Below are 21,996 nucleotides of genomic sequence, written 5' to 3'. Positions count from 1 at the left end.
GCTTGATTTGGGCTCTGCCAGGGAGCTGACAGCTAGGCTGGCAGGCCATGGAGCTGCTAGGCTTTTTTAATGCTCAAGGTACCTTACCACTAGCGCCTCAGGGCCTCGCCAGGCCATAATGAGCTTCACAGGGCTTTGTGTGGATTAGGCCACCTAACACATTGGTGCAAAACTAAATCTCCTAAAACATCCCCATCGAATATGCTTCATTTTATTGGATTAATGCACCGCTATTATTAATGACATAATATTAATAGATAAACAGATTGGAATTCAAAGAGAGGTTTTGAGCTCTGTATGAAGTTACTGAGATTTATATTGAACAAATCAAACACTGATTAGTGAGCCAATACTTTCCGAGATTGAGGGATCGCACATATTCATACAGTATGTGATCTTGGTACGATATTCCCAAAAAAGTATGTGTAGAGGGGCTTAAGTAGAACAGAAGTTTTTTTAAACATAAAAAAAAAAAAAACTTAAAATGAAGAAGGAACTGTCCAGAGAAAGCCCATAGATAGAGAGTGCACAGTAATATCTGGTATCGTAAAGCAAAAGCATGTTACCTCAATACTAGCACTGAAAGACACGTGTATTCTGTTTGCCAAAAAAGCTCCACAACTCCAGAGTAGGGGAAACGACTCTGCATACAAGAGGAAAATAGAGTCTGATAAATCTGTATTGAACACTGTCTGAAGAGTGTTAATACATATTAATGGTGACAGGAGGATTTGCAAGTGAATACACTACCAAAGGGATTAAACATAACTCTTCATAGAAGGGGAGGTATCATCACTCCCATTCTGGCGTGGGACTCTGCCTTATCTGATGCATCCCCAAGCACACAGCCAGCAAACACTAAACCCTTATCTCTCCACTGGGCCTCTCTGGAGAGTTTACAATTTCTCGCTTCATTGGAGCCTGAGCTGAGCTTGTTACCGGGACAAAGGCAGAGAGGTGGCTTGCTTGAGAGCACAAAGCCCCCCTCACCTCTGAACGGACACATTTCCCTCTGATAACAGACACCTTGTTGGACAGCACCGAAGTATCCCCTTACCTCCGTATGACAGAAACCGTTACCTGAGGCAGGGAGACATGAATAAAATGACAAACAAATAAGTTGCAAAAGACCAGGGTTAGATACATCAAAGCAAGTGTCCAAATGAATGAGTTGACTTTGAGGATGAGAGGTTGAGAGGCAGTGTCCTAGTCCCAGGCTGACTGTTGCCTGCTCCACTCTGCCAGGATATGGTATTAGGCAGTGGTTTGTGTGAGGACAACAGCTGATTCACTTGGTCCCTAATGGCATCAATAACAACAGTCATATAACACATCACTCAATTACTTCTTCACACTATACTACACTAAAACCCACAACCAGATAGACGTACAATTTTTCAGGCCTTTGCTGGAAGTGCACCATTGATTATTTTGGGATATGCTTGCCTAGTATGAAGGCCCATCTCTGGCTGTCTCACCTCAACCTCTACAATCAATATGCTTTCCTAGTGCGCCATAATGTGCTATCTAAATGGTAGAAGTTGTGAATTTGGTTGTGTATGTTTTAACTAGGTAAGAACATCTTGGATTGATGCTTTCTCCCAACCAAGCGTGAATACCAGTCACAGCAATTTCAGCAGACATTAAAACAGTCTTGCTGAGACAGCTCCGGCTTTGTTTTCTTATGTTCTGCAAAATTCTATTTTCAGTTTTACTTGGCGCAGTAATTATCTGCATTGTTGGTGAGAATAAAGAAAATAAAGTGCATGAATATGTGCCGGTCAATTGGATTCTGTCAGTTCAAGCTGAATTGGGTACACATGCAAGCAGCTTGCCAGCTTGTAATAACGATGGTGTTTGCATGGAACAATTTCCCCTCTAAACAGCTTATCAACAGGAGAGAGAGTCTGTCACCCGGGGTATGGAGTGACATGTCTTCCGCGTCTACGTCTGTTATTAACATGTCTCTTAAGACAAGCTCAATTATCTGACACTGCCCGTAATTTTCCATTCCTTTTCTGACACAATGTAAAGTTCCTCTCCTTTCTCTTCCAAGCTGCTCGTTTGGATTCAGAAACACTGATATAAGACATGAGTGGGAGGAAAAGAAAACTGAGGGAAGGCAAAGTGAAGCAGTTACAAGCTTGCTCTGTTGGCCAAAATCCTCTCTCATTTCTCAGGACAAGTCTATGCTGTGAGGTTAGCTGGTAAGCTTCTAAAACAGCATATATATATATATATATATATATATATATATATATATATATATATATATATATATATATATATATATATATATAAATGAATCAACTTCAACAAAAACGGACATTTAGACAGCCACTGAAGTGATAAGAACTACATTATATTTTGCAACATTTCTACAATCACTAGTACTACACTGTTCTGTCCCTCTTCACAATTTAAATAGGGGCTCGAACAAAACCTGTCATAAACTTTCAATGTGTTCATCATAGAACTAGAATGAATAGAACGGGTGTCCCCACTGATAGCATAATGGGTGGACTGGCAGCCATTGCGAGTGTAACCATAGGAGCAAAGCAGGAAGTAAAAGCAAAAAGTATATTCATCAACATGTGTAGTGATTTGTTTATTCAACTCAACTGACATTACAATAAATACATTCCATTGCATGAGCCGCATCAGTTAACATCATTTGAATTTACATTCTAAATTACAATGAAAATTATTGCATCATAATACCAAGCAACCATTGCAAGCAAGTGCACCCATGAGTTTACCAGTCAAATTGCCAGGGTTTGAGGGTCCTAGCCCGTTCTATTCATTCTATTTCTATGGTGTTTATTGCATTGTTTCTCATTTGGAGGGAGCATGGACTTACCATGAAGAAGAAGGCCTGTAAGCTTTGCTGCAAATGAGAGTATTAAAACGACAGTGCTACGACACTTTTACATTTCTGTTCTGCATGGCTTTAAGTGGGAGGACCTGGGTTGCCGTGGGAACGTTATAGGAAGTGGTAATGATGACAGCTCTAACTCAGTGCAGGTGTAGTAAACCGTGGCAGGTTGGTCAATTGCCCAGAACCCATTACTTCTCCCTGGAGACAAACCATCGACTATAACTAACCACTAACCTAATGTGCTAGGTACCTTCTGGAAAGGAGCAACCTATTGTCAACATTGAAATCTCTTTCATTTTAAAGAGAGACTAATGTAAGATACAAGGTTACAGGGACAGTAAAGTGCATGTTGGACATGGTCTGAAAAGAAGCTGAAGTTTGCTCCCAAATATGGTAGTTTACATAGGCTATTGCTAAACACAAGCCTCTGTGATTTATTCAGACTGTATATTAAAGGAAGAGGTCCACTGGCGAACAAAGAGTGTAAGCATATCAGTAAATCAGCACACTACTCTTTTTCAGCTGTATTAGGGATTTGTTTACTGGTAGGCGGCTGGGTCAGGATTCTCTGGACTGTGGTCCCAGAAGAGATCTCTACCCACCATTCAGCCATTCAGAACACAATGATGTAATATGCATTACTCTGTCTCCTTCTATTTGTGCGTGTCTGCTTTGAGACTGTGCAATGCACAGAATGATGAAGAGAATGGGATGACCTTGGGAGTACATCAGTGTCATCTGCAGACAGTCAGTGTTTGAACACTATCCACCACAATGCCACTTGTAACAATAGTGTAAATGGTACTAAAATTGGGCTCACCTTAGAGTGCAGTCCTCTCGAAGGCTGAAAGCCGAGGATGAGCCGGGTGCCCAGCGGCAAATTCAGAGTTCTTGTTTTGCTCCCTGAGAAGGAGACGTGTGTAATCAGAGAGAAAGTCCAGCACAAATTACGGGCTTCAATCAGCCAGGAAGGAAAATTATATGTACATCATTGTTGCCGGTGCACATCTCCGGCTCTGTTAGACTGCATGCATATTACCTGTGTCAAAGCTGCCAGGGACGTGACGAGAGATACTGAGAGCCATCAACGCACCGCCACTCAGAGGGGTGTCGAGTCTCACCGCCTCCTCAACCCGAGCCACCCGGCCGCCGTCTGTCTCCATGGGGACTCCATGCTGACCGCTGGGATGTTGTTGACACCGTCCAATGTACATTTTCACAGACATAAACTGTTCAGTTCTCCACTAAAATATTTCTCATCAAGCTGAAAATTATTAAAGGCCAGCTCGTCACTTGGAGACCCTTGCACACATATATAGAGCGCTTCGTTGCTCCTCTGTATTCCTAGTTGAAACAATTTTCATGTTCATACTTTTAGCATCAAGGATAGTGTAGCTTTACAACACAGGTCATCAACAACATCAGAACATATTGGCAACATTATGGCAGAAAAAGGAGAGGCATGAATCCAAACCCACTAAAAGGATCATGAAATGGTCATTCTTTACATTGACGTTTTAGTCATTTAGCAGATGCTCTTATCCAGAGCGACTTACAGTTAGTACCATTCATCTTAAGATAGCTAGATGGGACAACCCCATATCTCAGCCACAGGAAGTACATTTTTCCTCAAAGTGTTGTAGCTACAGTTGAAGTCGGAAGTTTACATACACCTTAGCCAAATACATTTAAACTCTTTTCACAATTCCTGACATTTAATCGTAGTAAACATTCCCTGTCTTAGGTCAGTTAGGATCACCACTTTATTTTAAGAATGTGAAATGTCAGAATAATAGTAGAGAGAATGATTTATTTCAGCTTTAATTTCTTTCATCACATTCCCAGTGGGTCAGAAGTTTACATACACTCAATTAGTATTTGGCAGAATTTCCTTTAAATTGCTTAACTTGGGTCAAACGTTTCAGGTAGCCTTACACAACCTTCCCACAATAAAATGGGTGAATTTTGGCCCATTCCTCCTGACAGAGCTGGTGTAACTGAGTCAGGTTTGTAGGCCTCCTTGCTCGCACATGCTTTTTCAGTTCTGCCCACAAATTTTCTATGGGATTGAGGTCAGGGCTTTGTAATGGCCACTCCAATACCTTGACTTTGTTGTCCTTAAGCCATTTTGCCACAACTTTGGAAGTATGCTTGGGGTCATTGTCCATTTGGAAGACCCATTTGCGACCAAGCTTTAACTTCCTGACTGATGTCTTGAGATGTTGCTTAAATATATCCACATAATTTTCCTACCTCATGATGCCATCTATTTTGTGAAGTGCACCAGTCCCTCCTGCAGCAAAGCACCCTCACAACATGATGCTGCCATCCCCGTGCTTCACGGTTGGGATGGTGTTTATCGGCTTGCAAGCCTTCCCCGTTTTTCCTCCATTTTTGTTTCATCAGACCAGAGGACATTTCTCCAAAAAGTGGCTTCTTCCTTGCTGAGCGGCCTTTCAGGCTATGTCGATATAGGACTCGTTTTACTGTGGATATACTTTTGTACCTGTTTCCTCCAGCATCTTCACAAGGTCCTTTGCTGTTGTTCTGGGATTGATTTGTACTTTTTGCATCAAAGTACGTTCATCTCTAGGAGACAGAACGCGTCCCCTTCCTGAGCGGTATGACGGCTGCGTGGTCCCATGGTGTTCATACTTGCGTACTATTGTTTGTACAGATGAACGTGGTACCTTCAGGCGTTTGGAAATTGCTCCCAAGGATGAACCAGACTTGTGGAGGTCTTGGCTGATTTCTTTTGATTTTCCCATGATGTCAAGCCAAGAGGCAGAGTTTGAAGGTAGGCCTTGAAATATATCCACAGGTACACCTCCAATTGACTCGAATTATGTCAATTAGCCTAACCGAAGCTTCTAAAGCCATGACATCATTTTCTGGAATTGTCCAAGCTGTTTAAAGGCAGTCAATTTAGTGTATGTAAACTTCTGATCCACTGGAATTGTGATACAGTGATTTATAAGTGAAATAAATAAACAATCTGTCTGTAAACAATTGTTGGAAAAATTACTTGTGTCATGCACAAAGTAGATGTCCTAACCGAATTGCCAAAACTATAGTTTGTTAACAAGAAATTTGTGGAATGGTTGAAAAATGTGTTTTAATGACTCCAACCTAAGTGTATGTAAACATCCGACTTCAAATGTATCAGTAAACTCAGTGCTGGTAGGAAACAGTTAAGTACGAGTGTTCGTTCACAAAAGGCACGAGTGTTATTTGTTTTTGTTTTTCAGTCAGACGAGTAATGAATTTGGTCAGAATTTATTCAGTAAGAAACTGAAAACACTCACAAAACACAGCTTTAAAATACTTGTGAGATGTCACTTAACAACTGTTAAATAAACAAGGATGACATAGAATAATACTATTGAGATTCCTCCTTCCCGTAAGAGAACAGCGATGCAAACCAGCAATTTCCCTGAAACAAGAAAGCACCTAATTAGACCCTGTGAATAACACACCTCGCTCTTCTGGTGGAAGCTAGATGAAACAATTGCAGCTGGGCTGTTCCCCCGACAACCACCCGACAACCCCCCCCCCCCCCCCCCCCCATTTCAATTTAACACCCACCCAGACACCTCAGATAAACGTTGGAAGACAAATAATGTCAGGAAACAGGAGCAAAACAAAGTGCAGAATATGGACGCCGCTGGTGGCTACTATCAGGTTTGCATAATAGCCCCCCTGTCCCACCCCAGGTATCTGTTCACCTTGAGGAGGCCAACCCTAAACACAATGTCAACACAGCCACTCTCTCCCATAGCCCTGCTGAGACTCCAGAGGGAGGTCACCAAATTGTTTCTGGAATAATAAAAAAAAATCACTGACCTATAGCAAAATTGGCCATATTCAGTAGACAGGGAATATCAGGTTATTGAGTCGATCCATGCTGTTTCCTTGCCAGGGGAAAATGATCTGCTCCATTGTCTGCTGTCTTTTGCAGTTGATCAAGGGCAAGAGTGTGTCTGGAATGTAGAGTGGAGAGGGACCAAGCAGGAGACTTTCAGAGTTTTCACTTTCCTAACTGACTCAAAAAGAGAGTGCCCTACAGAACAAGAGGTACATTGAACAGTACATTGCAAGTCACTCATTAAGTAGCCATATACCTACTAATTTTTTAAATAACACATGTTAAAAAAGGACTTTAAATGCTATGTGTGTTAGCAGCACAGTATTTCAACCGATATACAATGTTAAATGAGCACAGCTGTTGTGCCTCAATGATTCTCGGCACTGTACTTTGGTGTTGTGGATTCTTCCCTGTGAAAAGCGGAATAGTAGTGATTTTGTCAAATTGCAGGCAAGTCTTTCAACAACACTGTGGGACATAGTTAGTCAAAAAGGGGGAAAGAGATGAAACACTCCTCTTTTTGAAGGGTGCTGCATCTTCGGGACGGAATAATTTAAATAAGTCATTTCTGCCAACAGAGATCCATAATCCTTATGGTATTTAAAACTTCATTCACAAATACAGTGGGAAATGCCATTACATTATTATAGCATGTGGCCTTCTTTATAGTTATTTATTTGTTATAGTATTTTATTATTTATGTATTTTTCACATACATTGGAATGACTGAAGTTGAGCACCATGTACAACTACATTGCAATTCAAATAAGAGGAATCTATCGCAGCAAAGCTATTCTGCACTACAAACAACAAACAATTTAAAGGATGAAGACTTGGGATTATACCTTTCAATCCCAAATTGCAACCCCTGGAAAATCTTTCCTTTTACTCTTTAAGTATGCATCTTTTACTTGAGATTTCCATTGTCAACAGATTCCTAGACAATTTCACTTCAGCAGTGTCATTTGTTTCATAACATATTTACAGACCAGTATTATACATAGGAAGTTTCATTTGTGTGACAGTCTTCTACAGTCAATCAAAACAGCAGATTGCCCTACCTGCACCAAATATTCTTCAATGTCAACAGGATAGTAAGTGCCCATCTCTTTAAGTACAATGGTTTCAACTATGCTCACAACAGAGGTACTTCAATGGCAGCATCATCTCTCTACAATGCGGGATTGAAAACTCTCAGGGACAATCAGTGGATAGAGCACACACCGTCCTGATGGGTCCTGTCTTTTAGATGAAACAGCTACAGAATACAGCTAATATAGCCTTGAATAGCTCCTGACCCTTGGTGGAAGGTCAAGACTGTGTTAGGAAAACGGTATCTCAATGTCTTTGAATTTCAATCTGATCTAAAACCAGAGATTATTTATTTTTGTAAATCAAGACACTCCCACTCCTATGATAAAATTAGTGGTTCAGGTGAGGCGAATGAACATAATCTGCAATACCAAGTGAACTTTCACAAGACTATAAATGCTTCAGTAGAAAATGACTGACAGCATATAGTCCGATGTCATGCTCAGCTACGCAGGGATCTCTATTCCTCTTTCAACCTTGTGACTGAGCTGCCGAGGAGGATCGTTTGGTGATGGCAGCTTTTATCTGGGAAGTCCAGCAGACGTGTTTTCTCCTCGGTGGCACTGAAGCGCTTCCACTTATCAGTGTTGTTGAGGTGCTGGCAAGTGAAGGCCTACTACTTTTGGGTGAAAGCTGCACACCACCAACACAGGCCAAATAAGTGCAGAACAGAAGAGGAAGTAAGAAATTATAAATTATAGTACCTGTAGTCTCTCACCACCACTAATTTGATAAAATCCCACATAGATTGCCCAAATTCAACTGAGCAATATTGGGCAACTACTTCCCAAACTGTGTCGCTCAACATTTTACCATCAGGTCTCACATATTCTGTCACTGAATCCCAGTCAGTATTTTGTGAATGAATGAGCATCCCCTCTTTCTTAAGATTTACCAATAGCTAGCTTGTTATAAAATACAAGTTGTATTATACAACGTAGGAAACCAATAATTAAGGATATCGCAGGTAAATCTTCAAGATACTGTGTGCCTTATCTGAGAGATTGCCCTCTCCCCACACCTCGGTGTATTGCAGATTTCATTCCTGGAGGGGAGCAAAAGATTATTACAATATTCGGATTACCGAGCAGGGGAAATTAATTGGACTAATTAACATACAAGTAAATGATGATACCGTTAACACATTTCATTAGCTAAAACTGTCATTCTATGTTTGCGGTGCACTTGGTATTGCATTACAATGAATTGAATTGAATTATGCAAATGAAAGGTACCACAAAATGGACGTGTCCTTTTAACATTTATAGACCACATTTTCTGACTCCCGTCTGCAGCAAATTGACTCAGATTCAAAACCCATATGTGCTTTTCACTCTGATTTGACGGATATAGGCATTCATACAGCAATCTTTTAATGATGTTCCTATGGAGCCCTGCAATAACTGTGGCCAGCACAAGGCACATGCATTTCTATCAGTTGCAGAGAAAAGGCACTATGTGACACTATGCTGGAGAACTTTTTTCACACAAACGAGAAGTTCCAAATTAAAACCACTACAAAACAACCTTAAATTGTGGAGCAATCTAAAATAATCATGTCGAGGCATGAGTTATAGAGTGACTGATTGTAACAATGCATACTCTGCTTTGAGAGTTAAATTAAAGTGAGCCTCTTAAAACCACTAATCTAAATTGAGAACACAGATGTTCGGGCAATAGCCTGCGTTCTTGCAGGAAATATCTATTGCATTCAATAAAGCATTGTTAACATGTCTTATTTGTACGGACCTTTCAAACGCATCTTTGCGACAAGGATTGAGAGGAGTGATGCAAGGATTACTTGCATTTTGATCATATATTCTTAAACTTTCATAATTTTGTAGGCAAAAAATACATCATATACATCTAACCTATTATAGAGTGATTCCTCACGAAACCCAGACAAGAAAATACTATGATTTGGGTGATTTTCACAAAATGTAATCCATAGAATAGTCCTTTGAAGAAAGGATTTTGGACATATTTTGACATTTGTATCTAAAAGCCTGAGAAATAATACAAGTTGGCATATTTATTACATTTTGGCCTTACCCAAGACTCCAGTATCTGGGTTTTGTGAGGAATCACACTATTATAAAGAGTTGAAGACATCTACAGATCATGTTCGTCATGAAACAGGAATTCATATACCCAGAAAGGCATATTCATGGACATTAAATGAACTATTTTCTACCTCCTGTTGGCTTCAGTGGCTAGATGAGTGAAACTGCAGGTGGGTCTAGGAGGGTCAGAAGGTCAGTTTGTCTCCCCTCCTGCTCCTTTGGCTGCAGTGACATCTACTGGACTGGACTGCCAAACAGAGAGAGGTGCCAACACTTTAAGAAGTCCAATGACAATGTGCAGAAAAATCTATGATAACTGCCGACTCTTGTGGTACTACTCTAATAACATTATTTCACAAATACTGAATTTCTTGTTTCAATATGATTATGCCACTTGGATGCAGTTGTAATAGCACGACTGGAACGTATTTTTGAACAATCAGATTGCCGTTTCATAGTATAAGATATTATTATAATATAATAGTAGGATAATAACACGACAACTTACTAGCAGGTAATGTTTAGTCATTTTAGTATGAAATAATATGCTGCGCACAAAAAGTGGACCATGTACAATTGTTTTTCGCTTTTTGAAAACAAAACAGAATTAAAATATGTGAAATGAATACCAAATGTTACAAAATGTTCATAATGAACCAAGGATTTATAACATGACAAACATCCAGATTTAAACTTTCTGAGATTGTAAAAATGTCATGTTCACTTCTAAATGTGAATCTGTGAGGTATAACAGTGTTTTGTTAATGACCACACAGGGTATAGTACATTTCAATTATATGACGGTGGGCTTAAAGCCACTGGGGGCCTTATGAGTTGAAAATATATTCCAGAACGTCACAACAAACAATCCCGGCAGCAGACACAATGCACACAATTCACTTTCTTCAACCTTACATTTCATAATCTGAATAAAAACCTAGATACATAGATATATTACTACAGAAAAGGGAGTCAAAACCCACTCCAATTAAAATAAATTATAAGACAGAGACAGAAACATGTATATTAAACTGACAGAGCATAACCAACACAGTTTCATGGGCAGTATACGAAGAGTTTTATACAAAAAGATCATTAACAAACTGCAGGTGAAGAGAACAGTGCTATTAAAAGATTACTGACCTACTGCGATACAGTGACACCATTTCATTTCTGTTTTAAGAGGACTGATTGATTGAGGCGCAGACACAGAATGCATCTTTTTCCCTAACTATTACATAAAGGTAAGGGGGGGGGGGGGGGGGGGGTTGTTGTCATTTAAAGACTGACATATACAGTTCAAAGAGCATAGGTAACATGGCGACAGTATAATTCACCTTGGCTTTTGGTCCATGGAATAACACATCTCTACACAACACCCCATAGCAGCCTTAGCGACTACAGCGGAGGATTGTTCTACCGTGCAACCTGACAGCACTGCATGACCAAGTCACCCTGAGATTAGTCAAATTTGGCAATTTAACCCCTAAGCATGGCTTTTTTTTCTCATGAAAATGACTCATCTTTTCTTTTTTAAATTGAGAATCATTTAGAAATATTTTTTTACAAAAGAAACACATGAATATTACACTATACACATTTTAAAAACCTTTAAAGATGTTGGACCTTGAGATAGCACAAAACCAGTTTACTATGCAAAGCCTAATATAAAAGAGCTGTAACACTCAAAATACTTGATTTGCAAGAAATGCATATTACATCATTAGATCAATTGTAGTTGTTGAATAGGAATTATACAGCATTTTAAATAAATGTCTTCTTTTTGCCACCTGCAATATTATTCAGGATGCAACTGAGCGGGGGGGGGGGGGGGGGGGGTGACGCTTGCTGAGTTATAGGCAAGCACAAATAACAAATCAAGAAGTACAAAAAAAATGTAAGGACTGCATACTACAAAAAAAAAGTTAAATTACAACATTTACATGAAGACACATCTGTACGTAAGCAAGAACTTACTTCAGGAAAATAACTGGAGTCACACTCAATGTTAACTAAATGTTTTGCTTAAAGGAATCTGACAGACCTAATATCCAATCACTTCATTTCTGTACCAATATGTTTTATACACATTTAACTCAAACCTTTAAGCAATTGATAGTATCTTAAAAACCACACGCCGTTCCACCTTTTCAACTCCACAGTATGATACAAAATAAGGCATTTTAGTGGGTATGTATTGGAACCACATTTAATGCTATCATTCTTCTTAAAAATATAATATATATTCATGTATGTATATATATATAAAAACAAACAAAAAAACAAGCAGGGAACATTAGTGATAAAGAAGTTCATGAAGAGTTAATGAGTATCACTGTGACTCGGCCATCTCCAAGACTTCCCCGGCTGCTACGGTGACTAGCTGCAGGGGGATCTCAGCGTTGGCCAGAATGTCCTGGGCGTTACTGGAGCCCTGCTGGATGTTGGTGAGGATGAGGGTAGTGCCGCCAGCCGTGATGATGCTGTCTGACGAACCCGCAGACTCCATGGAGGCCACCACCGCGCTGCTCACAGAGTTCATGACTCCTTTCTTGTTCAGGTGCGTTTTAATGTGCTTGGCCAGGTGGTCGCTCCGCATAAAGCGCTTGGAACACTCCGGGCAAACAAACTTCTTCTCCCCTGTAACAGAGAGACCAGACAAGGGTTAATAGTCGGACAGACCATACTACTCTGAACAAAAATATAAACACAACTTGTAAAGGGTGGTGGTCCCATGTTTCATGATCTGAAATAAAAGATCCCAACATTTTCCCATATGAACAAAAAGCTTATTTCGCTTTAATTTGGTGCACAAATTTGTTTACATCCCTGTTAGTGAGCCTTTCCCCTTTGCCAAGATAATCCATCCACCTGGCTGGTGTGTCATATCAAGAAGCTGATTAAACAGCATGATCATTACACTGGTGCACCTTGTGCGGGGGACAATAAAAGGCCATTAAAATGTGCAGTTTTGTCACACAACACAATGCCACAGAGGTCTCAAGTAGAGGTCTTCCGATTAATCGGAATAGCCGATTAATTAGGGCCGATTTCAAGTTTCAGGACATTTTTTTTTTTTTACACCTTTATTTAACTAGGCAAGTCAGTTAAGAACACATTCTTATTTTCAACGACGGCCTAGAAACGGTGTGTTAACTGCCTTGTTCAGGGGCAGAACGAGATTTTTACCTTGTCAGCTCGGGGATTCGTTTTTGCAACCTTCCGGTTACTAGTCCAACGCTCTAACCACCTGCCTTATATTGCACTCCACGAGGAGCTTGCGTGGCAGGCTGACTAACTGTTACACGAGGGCAGCAAGAAGCCAAGGTAAGTTGCTAGCTAGCATTAAACTTATAAAAAAAACAATCAATCTTCACATATTCACTAGTTAACTACACATGGTTGATGATATTACTAGTTTATCTAGCGTGTCCTGCGTTGCATATAATCGATACGGTGCCTGTTAATTTCTCATCGAATCACAGCCTACTTCGCCAAACGGGTGATGATTTAGCACTGTCGTTGCACCAAACCTAACCATAAACATCAATGCCTTTCTTTAAAATCAATACACAAGTATATATTTTTAAACCTGCATATTTAGTTAATATTGCCTGCTAACATGAATTTCTTATAATTAGGGAAATTGTGTCACTTCTCTTGTGTTCCGTGCAAGCAGTCAGGGAATATGCAGCAGTTTGGGCCGCCTGGCTCATTGCGAACTGTGTGAAGTCCATTTATTCCTAACAAAGACCGTAATTAATTTGCCAGAATTGTACATAATTATGACATAACATTGAAGGTTGTACAATGTAACAGCAATATTTAAACTTAGGGATGCCACCCGTTAGATAAAATACGGAACGGTTCCGTATTTCACTGAAAGAATAAACGTTTTGTTTTCGAAATGATAGTTTCCGGATTCGAGCATATTAATGACCAAAGGCTCGTATTTCTGTGTGTTATTATGTTATAATTAAGTCTATGATTTGATAGAGCAGTCTGACTGAGCGATGGTAGGCAACTGCAGGCTCGTATGCATTCATTCAAACAGCACTTTCGTGCGTTTTGCCAGCAGCTCTTCGCAATGCTTCAAGCATTGAGCTGTTTATGACTTCAAACCTATCAACTCCCGAGATTAGGCTGGTGTAACCGATGTGAAATGGCTAGCTAGTTAGCGGGGTGCGCGCTAATAGCGTTTCAATCGGTGACGTCACTCGCTCTCAGACTTGGAGTAGTTGTTCCCCTTGCTCTGCAAGGGCCGCGGCTTTTGTGGAGCGATGGGTAACGATGCTTCGAGGGTGGCTGTTGTCGATGTGTTCCTGGTTTGAGCCCAGGTAGGGGCGAGGAGAGGGACGGAAGCTAAACTGTTACACTGGCAATACTAAAGTGCCTATAAGAACATCCAATAGTCAAAGGTATATGAAATACAAATGGTATAGAGAGAAATAGTCCTATAATAACTACAACCTAAAACTTATTACCTGGGAATATTGAAGACTCATGTTAAAAGGAACCACCAGCTTTCATATGTTCTCATGTTCTGAGCAAGGAACTTAAACGTTAGCTTTTTTTACATGGCACATATTGCACTTTTACTTTCTTCTCCAACTCTTTGTTTTTGCATTATTTAAACCAAATTGAACAGGTTTCATTATTTATTTGAGGCTAAATTGATTTTATTGATGTATTATATTAAGTTAAAATATGTGTTCATTCAGTATTGTTGTAATTGTCATTATTACAAAAAAAATATATATATATATATATATTTTTTTTTTAAATCGGGGCATCGGCTTTTTTGGTCCTCCAATAATCGGTATCGGCGTTGAAAAATCATAATCGGTCGACCTCTAGTCTCAAGTTGGGGGAGCGTGCAATTGGCATGCTTACTGCAGAAATGTCCACCAGAGCTGTTGCCAGAGAATTGAATGTTCATTTCTCTACCTTAAGCCACCTTCAATGCCGTTTTAGAGAATTTGGCAATACGTCCAACCGGCCTCACAACCGCAGACCACGTGTAACCACGTCAGCCCAGGACCTCTACATCCGGCTTCTTCACCTGCGGGATGGTCTGAGACCAGCCACTCGGACAGCTGTTGAAACTGAGTTTGCAATCAAAGAATTTCTGCACAAACTGTCAGAAACCGTCTAGGGAAGCTCATCTTTGTGCTAGTTGTCCTCACCAGGGTCTTGACCTGACTGCAGTTCGACGTCGTAAATTACTTCAATGAGCAAACGCTCACCTTCGATGGCCACTGGCACGTTAGAGAAGTGTGCTCTTCACGGATGAATCCCGGTTTCAACTGTACCGGGCAGACAGCGTGTATGTCGTTGTGGGCGAGCGGTTTGCTGATGTCAGCGTTGTGAACATAGTGCCCCAAGGTGGTGGTGGGGTTATGGTATGGGCAGGCATAAGCTATGGACAACGAACACAATTGCATTTTATCAATGGCAATTTGAATCCACAGACACCGTGATGAGATCCTGAGGCCCATTGTCATGCCATTCATCCGCCGCCATCACCTCATGTTTCAGCATGATAATGCACGGCCCCATGTTGCAAGGATGTGTACACTATTTTTTTACGGTATCTGTGACCAACAGATGCGTATCTGTATTCCCAGTCATGTGAAATCTATAGATTAGGGCCTAATTAATTCATTTAAATTGATGGATTTCCTTATATGAACTGTAACTCAGTAAAATCTTTGAAATTGTTGTATGTTTGCATTTATATTTTTGTTCAATGTCTATCACTTCTATGAACTCATTATGTAATCTGTATTACAGGACTAATGCTACTGTACTAAATTATATATTTCAAGTTTTCAAGTGAAAAATGTAATGCAAATGTTGACGTGAGTGAGAGTGCACCTGTGTGTGTTCTCCTGTGTCTCTGCAGTTCGTCGCTGCGCGTGAACCTCTTCCCACAGTACATCCAGCTGCAGACGAAGGGCCGCTCCCCTGAGTGCCAGCGCAGGTGCGCTCGCAGGTGGGATGTCTTCCCGTACACCTTCCCACAGCCCGGAATGTGACAGATGTGCTGCTTCTTCTTGCCCATGTTGGATCCTCTGAGAGAACACATACAAACACACTCATATATCAAAGAAACACATTCATATACTGTACTTATAGCCAAATAGACCTGAACTTGCGCTGTTTTTTTTGGCCCTTGCGCACCAATGCTGGTGAACAGTCAAGACTTTCAGGGGGCTAATGGAAGACATAAGATGATTTTGAGAAAGGAATTTTGTTACAGTAGGACTGTGTTAGATTGAGGGGGCTAATTTAGGTAATAGAAAATGTATGAAAACATATTTATCTTTCCCATTCATACCCTTATACCAGTAATTGAAACATCATTAGTATAGGAAAGATTCCATCCAATGATTTCTGAGCACTATAAGCTGTTGAGCACTCTAATCGTAGACGATATAAACAGCGTACACAGTATGAACTCACTCACCTCCCCCCAGCCTCTTTGCAGTTGGGGCAGGTGCAGGCCACCCTTCGTAGCCTCTTGCCCCCCTCGTCGAGCTGGTCCTCCTCGTCCACTAGCCTGACCCGCAGGTGGGACAGGTCACTGGTGTTCAGAGTGGAGTCACTACCCAGCTGCCAGTTCTCTGAGTCCGGCTCCTCCTTTATCTGGATATCTGGAGGGAGACCAATCAATCCACACATCCATATGAACACAAGCATTAACAATTGCATGCTAAATGGCTTGCAAAAGCTACAGTGAAAAGTGCTTCTTCGCTAAATGCTTTTAAAAAGATTGTGACAGTTTGGCTATGAACAAATTCGAAACCCCTGTTCAAACTTGACAATGTGTGGATGGATAGCTTGACAAAACCATTTGATAATTTACACTCCCTTTAAATCTTCAAATAATTAATAATATGCTTGCATATCTCACAGATCTATAAAATAATCTTAATTACATGGTCAGACAATTGTTTAAAGACCTGCTAAGTTTAGTGTTCTATTGGTAAATGTGTGTACGTTTACAAGTTTGAAAATAATTTTCCTACAAAAAAAACAATGTGACGACATAATCTTCACCGGCGTAAATAATGCCTGTTGCCTCAGGAGGCTCCTGTCAGGTGACTCGATACTGTAAATAGTGCCTCCTGCGGATTAGCTTTTTTTTCAGAACCCCATGGTGTCCTACATACAACCAACAGTGTTCTACACTATCATGGTGAGCATGTCTTATTGATGATGGAGGAGGAGACTGTACCTCCAGTGCTGTTGGTATCCTCTGCCTGTTGGAAATGAATGCCTGTCTGGGCCAAAGAGTTAACTGTCACAGTCTGCAGGTTGGGGATCTGTTGCGCTAATCCCTGGCCCAGAGACAGGGCCTGCAATGGGGCCAAGGTGATCTGCTGGGCTGGGTTGGTCGGCAGCTGGATGTTCTGCAGGTTCTGGACCCCCTGCACCTGAAAGGTCTGCCACTGGATCTGGCCTGAGGGAGTGACGGTCTGGGCCTGGATGATGAAGGTCCCTGGGTTGAAGAGCTGCACGTTCTGCCCCCCTCCTGCCTGCAGCACCTGACCATCGCTGGTCTGGACCGGCATTTGTTGCAGCTGAATGATGGACTGGCCTGTGGAGACCTGGATGTTCTGAACTTGGTTCTGATGAACGTAGCCCTCCTGGAGACCAGAGGGATCGGTCTGCTCTGTGGCTTGGGTCAGAACACCCGGCTCATCTATGGTCTCAGGCAGCTGGGCCGAGGATGTTGGTAGATACATTTCTGAGTTAGCATTCGAGTCATTTACAGATAGAGTTTGCGAGAGCTGGTCAGCTGTCTTCTCCAAACTCTCAGAACTGTCTACAGGCTGACTGGTCATGATTAGCTGGCCATCAGAAGTGACCCCTGTTGCTATAGTCTGAGCACCAGAGAGGCCCAGGGAGTCCAAGTCCACACTGTTAATGGGGACAAAGGTGATGTTCCCTGGCAACCCCATAGGCACATTAGTGACAACCTGTCCCTGGTTGTTAAAGGTGGAGCTGCCGATAGAAACACCCTGGATCTGCTGGACATGACCAGCCTGTGATATGAGGTTTTGGTTGTTAGTAAGGATGTCTCCAGCCCCTGTCACACTTATAGTTTGAGTTCCGTCAGGCAAGATCTGGATCTGCCCTGTGGCATCTTGGCTCAGAGTGCCCCCCTCCACACAGGAGGTGGAGAAGCTTAGTTGCTGTCCATCAGCTGTCTGAATGTACTGAATGTTAGGCACTGCGTTGGCGGAGGCGTCGCTTCCTGATGTCACAAAAATCGGTTGGCTCTGAAGGTTCTGGAGAGGAAGAACATACTGTCCGTTTGATGTCATAATTCGTTGAGTCTGGATATGGACCGCGCCAGGTTCCTCGTTCACTGTGGTTGTGGGGGTCAAAACCTCCCATCTATCTGGGTTCCCTGTTAACTGGATGGATGTTAGGTTTGTAGTCTGTGGATGAAAAAAATATTGTTTTGGTGAATAAAACAATTAATTTGCCTAGAAGATGCATCATCAAGATGCAGATTGCAATGTTGTGATTAATTATGTAATGCTAATGTTAGACATAGCAGTGAAATATTGACTGCAAGCCAAATAGTTATTGTATTCAGAAATCTAGCCAGTTGGAAAAGACATGGCATCAAGTGCTATTATTCAATAAAATGTCAAATATATAATTTATACACTGAATGCATAAAAATCACAAACGTTATGAGTTTGGTGCTGCTTGTTCACACGATTTAGCAACAAATGTGAAGATTGATTTAGAGGCGTTTCTTGACCAGATTCCATGTTTGTCTAGAGAAGGTGCATGAGAACCCTAATTTCTAGTGTGTGATCAAAATATGAGCACACTGCATGAGTACCTTTTGGGAATATCTCATTCACAACAGCACACTAGGCTGAACTAGAGCTCTGCCGACACCACTCGCGTTCTATTACAAAATATAGATTACTTTTTGGGTCGATTACATACATTCTAGCAGAGCCAGAGGTGGTGACTTACCACTACAGCGGCAGCACCGTTATCCCTCTCTGACGATGGCGACCCGATCTTGCTGCAGGTAGCTGCCAGCAGAGCGAGCGGTGATGGCTGAGTGTCCTACCCACAATGGGCGGGTTTAAAACGAAGAAAGTGGGTGGCCGTTAGTCCGGAGCCACACAGGAAGTTCGACTTTTACTACAAATTTTAAAACGTGTGAACTTCACAAAGCACCACGCACTTACTGAATCCCTGACCGAGAACAATTTCTAAACAGTACCTGATCTCCTGTGCCACCGTCTTGCTGCAGAAACTCGCGTTGACAGCTGTCCAAGGCAGCCATTTCCTCTTGTTTCACTGGCTGTTCTGGGGCTACATGGCACAGAAATAAGGAATCGGAGCAAAACAAACTAGAGTTAAATTCAATCTCCACACGGAAAAGGGCAGCACATTGGTTTGTAGTTATTCCACTAACGTTATACACTTCAAGCTGGACTGACCTCCGTTACATTTGCGGTGTGGAGTTGATGATCAAACTGAAGCCATTTAGCTACGAATCATACATAGCTATGTGATAATTGTTGTTGCTAGCATGCAGGCTAATGTTTACTGTTGGCTAAACTGTTGAAAAAGATTAGCCAGTAAGTTAGCTAACATTAGCTTAGCTAAAGGGTGCACAGACATACCGATGTTAGATTGAATATTACATACCAGTCATTGCGTGAATTATTTAAATTCGCAGAATCTCGGTATTATCACACGCCAAACATGATTACATTAATCGAAGGCAGCTGAAAACGGTGATTCTAGTCAATTTTTTTCTATTTTGATTGACGGTGCGGGAAACACAAAGGGTGGGGCCTGCAAGAGTCACGTACAGGAAATCCCGCCGTTCTTCTTAAACCCAATTGGCTACCGTCTTTTATTCTCTGTATTATCATTCACCAGTGTCCATGTCAGTCATTTTCTGACGAATTCCTTTCCTGTGTATTATTCTTTCAACAAGGATAATAATGGTGCCAGGATTTATGATGATGGCCATTGTTAATCGTTCATGTATTGAAGCCTTCTGCAGCCACAGTGGATTTTAAACATATTCTCAATTGCTTTCACTTAACTTCAATTAAGATAACTTATACTGCGCTAAAGTAGATCATTAAAACAGGCTAAAGTCTAACTATTAGCCCATTAATCTGTCATTGCCCGGCGATTTCAGAGGCAGGTCGACCCTTCCTTTTTCAGGATAAGATGTGATGGCTGCATTTGTAGCTAGATACTTCCCTTGTGTTGGCAGCTGAATAAAATAGATTGTACAAACATTTGGACACAGCTACTTATTCAAGGGTTTTTCTTTATTTGTAATATTTTCTACATTGTAGAATAATAGTGAATACATCAAAACTATGAAATAACACATGGAATCATGTAGTAACCAAAATATTTTAAATGTGAGATTCTTCAAAGTAGCTTTGCACACGCTTGGCATTCTCTCAACCAGTTTCACCTGGAGTTCTCTTGCAACACTCTTGAAGGAGTTCCCACATATGCTGTTGACTGCTTTTCCTCCACTCTGCGGTCCAACTCATCCCAAATCATCTCATTTGGATGGAGGTTGGGCGATTGTGGAGGCCAGGTCATCTGATGCAGCACATCATCACTCTCCTTGGTCAAATAGCCCTTACACAGCCTGGAGGTGTGTTTTGGGTCATTCTCCTGTTGAAAAACAAATGATAGTCCCGCTAAGTGTAAACAGATGGGATAGCATGTTGCTGCAGAATGCTGTGGTAGCCATGCTGGTTAAGTGTGCCTTGAATTCTAAATAAATCACACAGTGTCCCCAGCAAAACACCATCACACCTCCTCCACCTTGCTTCACGGTGAGAACCACACATGCAGAGATAATCTGTTCACCTACTCTGCGTCTCACAAAGACACGACGGTTGGAACCAAAAATCTCAAATTTAGACTCATCAGACCAAAGGACAGATTTCCACTGGTTAATGTCCATTACTCGTGTTTCTTGGCCCAAGCAAGTCTCTTCTTCTTATTGGTGTCATTTACTGGTGTTTTCTTTCTCTACAGCAGAGGACCTTTCCTGTGGCGGTCCTCATGAGCGCCAGTTCCATCATAGCGGTTGATGATTTTTGCGACTTCACTTGAAGAAAAGTTCTTGAAGTTTCCCGGATTGACTGACCTTCATGTCTTAAAGTAATGATGGACTGTCGTTTTTATTTGCTTATTTGAGCTGTTCTTGCCATAATATAAACTTATATTTTACCAAATAGGGCTTTCTGTATACCACCCCTACCTTGTCACAACACAACTGATTGGCTCAAACGCATTAAGAATGAAAGAAATTCCGCAAATGTACTTCTAACAAGGCACACTTGTTAATTGAAATGCATTCCAGGTGACTACCTCATTAAGCTGGTTGAGAGAATGCTAAGCGTGTGCAAAGCTGTCATCAAGGCAAAGGGTGGCTACTTTGAAGAATCTCAAATATAAAATGTTTTTATTTGTTTAATGCTTTTTTGGTTACTACATGATTCCATATGTGTTATTTCATAGTTTTGATGTCTTCGCTATTATTCTACAATGTAGAAAATAGTAAAAATAAAGAAAAACCCTTGAATGAGTAGGTGTGTCCAAACTTTTGACTGGAATTGTATATGTCAATTGTTCATCATTTATGGTTGGACAGTATGACAGTGGTTGCGATTATGTTCAAAGGAGCACCAAAAGTAAACAAACATAATTTTACACTATTATACTCTATGTACATTTTATATTTTTCTTTCTCTAATGAATACATTTTTAATTTATATAATGGTATATGGCTGTGGTATTTTATTTTCATATTGAATGTTGATTTTGGAATTCTCATGCACCAAAGATACATTTTACCATACTTGCCATCATTCCTAAGGAAAGGTAATTTCTGCTTTTTTTCTATCATTGAAGTTAGCACAGAGGTCCTTGAAAAAGACTGGTAGGCATTAGGCAAGGGTACAATAGATAAACTATAGATGTCCAGTTAATTGATAGTGCTATCCTGTATGAGTTATATAACCTGTATCAAATTTTCTCGTTAACAATACAGAACAAAAATATAAACG

General features: G+C 40.9%; 1 protein-coding gene across 2 annotated transcripts; it reads right to left on the bottom strand.

The window, feature by feature from the left end:
- Positions 1 to 10,406: 10,406 nt before the first annotated feature.
- LOC120064385 (transcription factor Sp3-like) lies at positions 10,407 to 19,746 on the bottom strand. Of its 2 annotated transcripts, XM_039014928.1 has the most exons (7): positions 19,592 to 19,746; positions 19,161 to 19,252; positions 18,905 to 19,000; positions 17,139 to 18,348; positions 16,368 to 16,554; positions 15,776 to 15,972; positions 10,407 to 12,538 (listed from the first exon to the last, which is right to left on the bottom strand). In XM_039014928.1, the coding sequence occupies exons 1-7, from the start codon at positions 19,596 to 19,598 to the stop codon at positions 12,231 to 12,233; spliced, it is 2,097 nt and encodes a 698-aa protein (XP_038870856.1). In that variant the 5' UTR covers positions 19,599 to 19,746; the 3' UTR covers positions 10,407 to 12,230. The 2 variants fall into 2 exon arrangements, with proteins under 2 accessions (XP_038870856.1, XP_038870857.1); XM_039014929.1 differs by lacking the exon at positions 18,905 to 19,000.
- Positions 19,747 to 21,996: the final 2,250 nt, after the last annotated feature.

Source organism: Salvelinus namaycush, chromosome 19, assembly GCF_016432855.1.
Source record: "Salvelinus namaycush isolate Seneca chromosome 19, SaNama_1.0, whole genome shotgun sequence".
Taxonomy (NCBI): domain Eukaryota; kingdom Metazoa; phylum Chordata; class Actinopteri; order Salmoniformes; family Salmonidae; genus Salvelinus; species Salvelinus namaycush.
The sequence above is the reverse complement of the archived record's forward strand: the minus strand, read 5'-3'. Positions and strand labels throughout refer to the sequence as shown.